Source organism: Sinocyclocheilus anshuiensis, unplaced genomic scaffold (genome assembly GCF_001515605.1).
Source record: "Sinocyclocheilus anshuiensis isolate Anshui unplaced genomic scaffold, SAMN03320099.WGS_v1.1 scaffold869, whole genome shotgun sequence".
NCBI lineage: Eukaryota > Metazoa > Chordata > Actinopteri > Cypriniformes > Cyprinidae > Sinocyclocheilus > Sinocyclocheilus anshuiensis.
Window position 1 is genome coordinate 1324359 of NW_015558630.1, and position 8840 is coordinate 1333198.

The window sequence follows — 8840 nt, forward strand, 5'->3', positions numbered from 1 at the left end:
CTCTCTCTCTCTCTCTCTCTCTCTCTCTCTCTCTCTCTCTCTCTCTCTCTCTCTCTCTCTCTCTCTCTCTCTCTCTCTCTCTCTCTCTCTCTCTCTCTCTCTCTCTCTCTCTCTCTCTCTCTCTCTCTCTCTCTCTCTCTCTCTCTCTCTCTCTCTCTCACTTTGCGCATGTGAGAGAAAGCGTCAGCGAGTCGTGCGCCTTCACACTAGAGTTTACGTTACTCCAAATACACAAACACAGGTGCGCTGCGCATCTATTGAGTGTGAAACTCTGAAGCGCTCAGTCAGAGTGTCCTGTGAGTGAAAATATATATGTGCTAAACTTATACTCAGCCTCCAACTCACACACTGGCGAGTAAAATCTAAGAATTGATTAGCCATTGGCTAATATTAGACATCATTTAGTCGCCCAGAGTGAAGATTTAGTTGCATATGCGAGTGATTTACTCACAATGTAGAGGGTTGGAATAGCTTTTGTAACTTTAATAAAGATTAATCTTTAATTTATAGAGTCAAATATGCAATGCTGTTTTACATTTCATTACTTTATTCAATTTCTGTACCTGAAAACTAATGTTAGACCTACCTAAAAAAAAGCTGAAATCACTGTTTATTTTATTTGTATCTTTACTCTATTGTATTTATTTGTGCCTTTGCTTGTAGTTAGATAGATTATTCTTATTTTCTTAATTTTTATTTGACAGTATAGTTTTTGCCTAAACATAGCACATACTGAACCATTACGAAACCGTGGCTCTAAAACCGTGATACAAACCGAACCGTGAGTAAGTTGAACCTACTATGAATACAAATTTTATCACTAGAATGGTCAGCTCTCCATCGTATTTCAGCTGTGTTATTCTAAATGAATCATTTAAATTGGCAATTTGGACAGATGACTGTCAGTGATTAATAAATGAGCTTTTAAATTGATAAAGTAACTTGAGGTGAATAGGTAATGGTCCTGAAACCCTTTGAGTCTGATTGTAGAGGCTTGGGGAAACTTTAGCAGCACTCTGATGACTTATTACTGAAGTAAGTAACTGTACTAAGCAGTTCTTGCACTGACACTTTGTAATGAATTTATGTGCTGTCGTTCCTTAAATTATGACCAAGGACACAGGCAACATTTTACTACACTATGACCCCAGAATACCACATAGTTTTCATATAGCCACTTTATCAGTAGCTTATGTCACCAATGTCATGCCATTTAAACTTTTTTTTTTATTTTTTATTTTTTATGAAGACAAGCCTTATAAATTTAAAGAAGTCTTTGGGTCAAATGTAGTTATTTTACTCTGGGTTAAACATGGGTTAAACATTTTATTTGCTTAAATGCAGATATGCAGAGCCTGGAGAAGTTGCTCAGAGACGCTATCGTTCATGGCCAGCCTAGAACACATCGACCCTGGAAGAAAATCCTCATTCTTGTGGAGGGCATCTACAGGTGATTGAACTCTCTCACTTTCTGGGATTCCTCTTATTATTGCAAATGTGCATCTGTATTGCTGTGGTTTTCTCAGGTGTGAAACATGTTATTACATGTAAATTGCTGCACTTTTGACAGTTTAACTATCAAATTAATTGCCAAAGTTTAATGTACTCGAACCTGTTCTTTACTCAGTATGGAGGGCTCCATCATACGACTGCCAGAAGTTATAGCTCTGAAAAAGAAGTACAAGGCCTACCTTTACCTGGACGAGGCACACAGTATCGGGGCATTAGGACCCTACGGTCGAGGGGTGGTGGAGTATTTTGGACTGGACGCTAAAGATGTAGACGTCATGATGGGCACCTTCACAAAGAGCTTTGGTGCTGCTGGTGGATACATAGCAGGGAGGAAGGTATGAAGTTCAAGTGCCAATTTGTAATTGCAATACATTTTTACCAATAGCAGAAGTCCTTATATACTTACTTTATGTTTTTATATAAAAAAGGTTGTGAAAAGTGAAAGAGGTTTAGCAAATATACCAGGGATCCTCAAATCTGGCCCACGAGATCCACTTTCCTGCAGAGTTTAGCTCTAACCCTAATCAAACACACCTGAGCATGCTAATCAATGTCTTCGGGATCATTAGAAAATCACAGGTAGGTGAGTTTGATCAGGGTTGGAGCTAAACTCTGCAGTGCATTGGCCCTCCAGGGCAAGATTTGAGGAACCCTGAAATATACACTACCATTCAAAAGTGTGGAATCAGTAAGATTTTTGTTATGATCTGTTATGATCACCAAGGCTGTATTTATTAAAAATAAATAAAAATCCAGTAAAAATGGTAATATTATTGTTAAATATTATAATGTTGTTATTTTTTTTTAATCTGATTACAATTTAAAATAACTGTTTTCTATTTATTATATTTTTATATTAATTGTATATAGTTATAATTTATTCCTGATGGCAAAGCTGAATTTTCAGAAGCCATTACTCTTAAAAGTTTTAAATCACAGGATCTCTCCGAAATCATTTGAATTTGCAAAAATGTTTTGCCAATAGTGTCATTGTTGAAAACAGTTGTGCTGCTTAACTTTTTTGTGACGTATATGTGATTTGTATATATATATATATATATGTTTTTTTTTTGTTTTTTTTCAGGATTCTTGATTAATAGAGAAAGAACATTATTTATTTGAAATCTTTAGTGTCATTTTTGATCAGTTTAATGCAAAAGTATACATTTTTTAAGTAAAAAAAAAACAAAAACTGAAAGTACTAAGTTTTGAACGATAGTGTATCATTTTCTTAGTCATTAGTAAAACTCAGTTGTTTAACTGATATACAAAGCCTACAAGATACTTAGTCATTATGAAACGTCTTGCTTTTTATGCTTTAGGATTTGATAGACTACCTGCGAACTCATTCTCACAGTGCAATTTACGCCACCTCTATGCCGCTTCCTGTCGTGGAGCAAATCATCACTTCTATGAAGTGCATTATGGGGAAGGATGGAACGACAATAGGTTAGTTTTACTTTATTTTACCTACTTAATTTTTCTTGGCTTTGATTTCCCTTTTTTTTTTTTCATTTATGCCTGATATAATCTGAGGCACCCAAAAAATATTCTTATCATTTACTTTCTCTCATGCTGTTCCAAAACCATATTATTTTATTTCATCCATGGAACACAAAAGAAGAAACGCTGAATAATATAGTGGCTGTTTTTTCCTAATGAATGTGGACTGAAGCTTTTAAGCTTTGAAAAGGACAAAAAACACCATAAAAGTTTTCCATAAGACTTGTGTTCAAGTCTCATGAAGCCATACAATAGCTTTGTGTGAGGAAGAGATTAATTATACAGGCATACAGGTTTGGAATGACATGAGAGTGAGTAAAAAAAAAAAGACCATTTTCGTTTTCAGGCAAATAAATGTCAATTGTGTGTTGTTCAGTGCTCCACAAGGTGGCAGGATTGACCCAAAAATAGATAATCAGCTTGCAAGGATGTACCATGGATGGTCTTCAGCATTTTGAAGCTTAATTAAAGCTTAAAAGAACATTACATTTGTACACTTATTTACCTGCCAGATGTTTTTTTTTTTCTTTTTTACCAAAGTGCCGTGCTAGAACTTGCATATTACAGCAGATAATTCAGGTGGCATAGATACAGATCAAGATGCCAAACATTTCAAACAAGAATGTTGTGTCTCGAAGTCACTACAGGCCAAGAGTCATCCATTCTGTTTTCACAAGATGAAGGTGTTAGGCTTAGCAAAATCAGGCCAGCCTTCAGTCACCAATGTGTGTTTGTTTTTTTTGTGTCTGGCAATCAGTCGTACAGTAAACAGTCACGTCTTCCTCCACATGTATTTCCTGTTCTCATCTGCATATCATTCACTGAAAAGCGTGCCTTTACTTTGTTAACTCTATTGTTCTTGTCTTTGCTTTATTGGCTGTTTTATTTCACTGCGCAAATACAATCTTTATGTTTGTTTGCTCTGTGCGCTCTGGATAAACTTGGCCCAGAAATTGAAATAAGTGTTTCTCAAGGATCACTTTGAAGTGAGACGAGGGGGGAAAAAAAGATCTGTCGATGTGAGATTTTTCTTCATACAATTTCCCAGCGCTCATGAAATGAGACTGATTAGTTCAACAGCTGTACACAGACTCCGTCCAGGTAAAATATTTAGCTGAGTTTAAACCTCAGAAATGTGTTAACAATTACCCATGTAACTAGTGTGATCTGGCCTTTTGGTTAGACCCACCAAACTGCCTGTTTTCCCCCTGCCACTCAATCAATGCTGGCAGCTACAACAAACAGGCTCTACCGGTCCGCCGGGTCCAGGTGAAGTGCTCAATATGACTAATATGAGTATTACTTTGCTTGGCTTAGGGCTATTTTCATCTCCTTACAAAGACTTATTGTTTCCATCATCCTTAAAAATGTCCCCTGAGAACATCTTGCTGTCTCTCAGAGACTTTTCTCTTCTCCTTCACCTGCTAATGGACTTCCTGACTTTCACCAGCATCTCACATTGATGCAAAAAAAGATCTAAACTCTTGACCTATGATATGAGAAGATCCAGCTCTGGTTTGCCATTTAATAGAATTATTTCTATTTTCAAGAAAAAATGCAGTTAATTATAGAGAGACAAAGTTTTTTTCTTTTCAGTATTTCAGTCTCTCCCCAACCAATCGAGAAGAGACTAGAAAATAATTATTAAAAAGTTACAATCATTAAAAATTCTAAATAAAAATAAGAACATATAAATATAGCATTAATATATATATCTCTGTTCTTGTAAATTAGTGCATTTGACTACTTTTGGATTTTTGGGGGGGAATTTCGAACCAAAAAACATTCATCACATGCTCAAAGTTTAAACCTCAGAAATGTGTTAACAATTACCCATGTAACTAGTGTGATCTGGCCCTTTGGTTAGACCCACCAAACTGCCTGTTTTCCCCCCTGCCACTCAATCAACGCTGGCAGCTACAACAAACAGGCTCTACCGGTCCGTCGGGTCCAGGTGAAGTGCTCAATATGACTAATATGAGTATTACTTTGCTTGGCTAAGGGCTATTTTCATCTCCTTACAAAGACGTATTGTTTCCATCATCTTTAAAGATGTCTCCTGAGAACCTCTTGCTGTCTCCCAGTGAATTTTCTCTTCTCCTTCACCTGCTAATGGACTTGCTAATGACTTTTATCAGCATCCCACATTGGTGCAAAAAAGCTCTAAACCCTTGACCTATGAGATGGTTGAGCTTTCATCCGGCAGTAATAAAGTGCTTTTTTATGTAATTATTTCTATTTTCAAGAACAAATGCAATTAATTATACGGAGACAATGTTTTTTTAGTATTTCAGTCTCTCCCCAACCAACTGAGAACACTAGAAAATAATAATTAAAATGTTACAATGACAGTTGGTTGAACCGGCTCATTCAGTTCTTTTTGAGTTGGACGTGCTACTTCGGCTGTGCGTCCTGCATCATCAACCCAGAACTAAAGTTCGATTCAGTTTGATTTGTGAACCGGCTCAAAAGAACGATTCGTTCAAGAACCTAACATCACTATTTAAAATCTGTGATTTCTCGAATATTGCAGGTTTACAATGACACTAATTCATTCAAGTCCCCCAAAAAGGCTGGTCGTCCCCGTAAGACAAATGCACGAGAAGACAGGATAATGCAGAGACTCTCAATGAGGAATCGGTTCAACACTGCAGCTGGAATTGCTTGCCAGTTCAGCTCTGAACAGGGTAAGGGTCTGTCACGTTTAAGAGACGTTTAATCACTTTAGTGATGAGAGCAAGTTTCCTTTATTTGGGTCTGGTGGGAAACATTTTGTTCAGCGTCAAACTGGGGAAAGACTGAAGCCCAAGTGCATAAAGAAGTCACCCTTGTGAAAAAGAAGTGTGCTGCTACATGGCAGGGTGAATGCAAAATCAGAACCTCCTTCGGCAACATGCAGTTCCTTCCCTGCAAGCATGCAAGACAATGCCGTCTGTCACAAAATGGGTAAAGCAGTACCTCGAAGCTAAGAACATTGAAATAATGAAATGGCCGGGCCAGAGTCCTGATCTAAACCTGATTGAAAATCTCTTGAAAATCCTTGGTGACGAAATTATGGCTAAGAAACTCATTACAGTTACCGAACTATGGAAGAAAGTGGAAGAAGAGTGGACCAAAATCACACCAGCGCAGTCTGAGAAATGAATGATGTCCTGTGGCCGCAGATGTGCTGAAGTCATTCAAAGCAAGGGCCTCTACACTTCCTACTAATTTCTGACAGCTGTGACCCTCCAAAATTTTAGTTGTAATCTTCTTTCTTGCTACAGTGGTTACTGTTCTCTAATTTTGATCAATGTGTTTTCAACAAAATAAAGGTTTTTGTTGAAATGCCTTGGATATTTTGTCAAACATGTTAGTAGAACAGTGGTATACCTACAGCTAATATTCCTTCAAATTTTGAACAATGAAGATTAACAGTATTTCAGAAAAAATCAAGTATTTATAGATTGTTCTCTAATTTTGATCTCCACTGTGTGTGTATATATTTATATACATTTATAAATATGAGCTTGATCATACTACCCTCCGTTATTTTACATTATTGCATTTTATTGATTTATTGACTTTTCAGCATCATTACAGGTACCCAAGGACGTTTGTCATTAGGGGACACTGAATTATTTTGCTGTTACAATAAAATGTCAATACCAATTTACTTCATATAAAACACAAAAATTAAAAAAAAAGAAAGAAATGAATGAAATGCATCATAAAAATACACAAAGTTCTTTTAAAGTCTGTAATCGTTTAAAAGTCTACACATATAGGGAATTGGTGATCTCCTGAATTTTTCTGTTCGGCATCTGGGGATTGTCAGTTTATCTGAGTTCCTCATCTGGCGTCCAGTCAACTGCTCTCTGAGTGGTGGTAGCCAGTTTCTAAAGCTAGACTTGTATAGCTTCCTAGCAAAATCAAGACACTGTTGGACTCGTCTCTCTGCTAGTGTGCACAATCCAAGGAGGGTGCTCTCTGAGTGGTGGTAGCCAGTTTCTAAAGCTAGACTTGTATAGCTTCCTAGCAAAATCAAGAAACTGTTGGACTCGTCTCTCTGCTAGTGTGCACAATCCAAGGAGGGAGAGGGCATCGGAATATCCTTGATACCTTTGTCCCAGTATGATTTTACAGACCCGTTTCTGCACACTTTCCAACCTTTTAATTTGATCAGTAGACAAAGAACTGTGCCAAACTGGAACTGCATACTCTAACACAGGGCGCACATACCCTGTATAGGTGATAACCAATTCTTGATCTCGAACACCAAATTTCTTTAGCCGGCAGAGAGCAAAAAACTTTCTGTTGGCTGAGGACAACATGTGGTCCACTTGACCATCCCATTTTAAATAACTCTGGATGAACAGAGTCACACATTTTCAAAATGTTCTGATCTATAGAAAGTGATGGCCAAGCTGTTATCTGTTTCATGCGGCTAACATGTAAGACCTTGCATTTTTTTGAGTTGAGTTTCATTTTATGTTCCTCTACCCAGATGCCAAGATCATTCAACGTCTGCTGGAGAGTACAGGGCTGATGAGAAGTCCACCTCTCGGCCATGGTCATGTCGTCCACATATTTCCAGTGGGCAATTTGATCCTGGAGAGCATTGTTAATCAGTGCTAGGAAGATTATGGGCCCCAATATGGTTCCCTGGGCAACTCCACATGAAGGATACTCCCAATCAGATAGATATCCCTGATAACGCACTCTTTGACGACGATTAGACATAAAATTACAAATCCATGGAATGAGGCTAGGTCTCACTCCAAGATCCAGGAGGCACTTCACTGCTACTGTATGGTCTACAGCATCAAAAGCCTTGGCAAAATCATTTGTGACTAATGTGCACACTGAACCTGGTTCTTTGCAGGCCTTATACACAAAATCCATCAGGCTAACCAGATTGTGTGTTGTGGAATGGTTTTGTCGACTACCAAACTGCATAGGGTCTAGGTTTGGTGTGATATCGTTCACGATCCATTGCTCAACAAATTTCTCACAAATTTTTGACAGCTGAGATGTTAATGAAATCGGCCTCAGTTCCTCAATATCCAGGGGGGAAGATTTTGGTATGGGTACAACAGTAGCCTCTTTCCATTGTGTGGGAACAACACCTTCCGCAAGGGAGCTATTAATGATGTCACAAATGGGATTGCTGATTTCACATGCAAACTCCTTCAGTATTCTTAGAGGGATCATGTCTGGGCCAGGAGATTTGTGACAGTTAATAGAGGACAATCTTCTATACACTTCCCATTCTGAAATAGTAGGTAAAGGTAGAGATGGAAGGTAAGAAGGTAAATCTGCATACTTAAGATTGGGACACCTTGACTAACTTTGTTACTTTTTTCGCAGATCCACATATTGATTTAATTTTGCTGTGCCAAGCCCTCGGACTCCCTTTTATTTTACCTTCCACTCTTGATTTATAGAAGTATTTTTTTTTGCCGCACGTATTTCCCTTTGGACTTTGTTCCTGTAGAACTTTGAAAGAGCACTTGATTTCCCGGTCTTGAAGGCTTTTTGTCTCAGGCAGATTAAACGCTTAATCTTTGGAGTGATCCATGGTTTATCCGAGGGATACATTTTGACTGTCTTCATAGGAAAATTACGGTCAATTTCAGGCAAGATAGTATTATAAAAGGTATTAGCTTTTTCATTAGTACCTGTTACTTCATTTACATCCTGCCATGATTGAGAAGTAATCCATCTACCAAACTCATTCAGACTAGACTCACTCATAGGTCGTATTACTCGCTTAATGCACTGAGGTGGTCTTACTTGTGCTTTAGGACTCCACAAGACACAATTATGATCTGCTGAACTAATGG

The 8840-nt window shown here is 37.8% G+C and overlaps 1 protein-coding gene across 1 annotated transcript in view; it reads left to right on the forward strand.

Annotated features, from left to right (window-relative positions):
* LOC107680801 (serine palmitoyltransferase 2-like) overlaps positions 1-8840 on the forward strand; it is a 26224-nt gene that overhangs the window by 7631 nt on the left and 9753 nt on the right. Inside the window, exons 7-9 of the mRNA XM_016476851.1 lie at positions 1345-1450; positions 1628-1847; positions 2835-2961. Of these exons, the coding sequence (XP_016332337.1) occupies positions 1345-1450; positions 1628-1847; positions 2835-2961 (453 nt within the window). The remainder of the gene's footprint in view (positions 1-1344; positions 1451-1627; positions 1848-2834; positions 2962-8840) is intronic.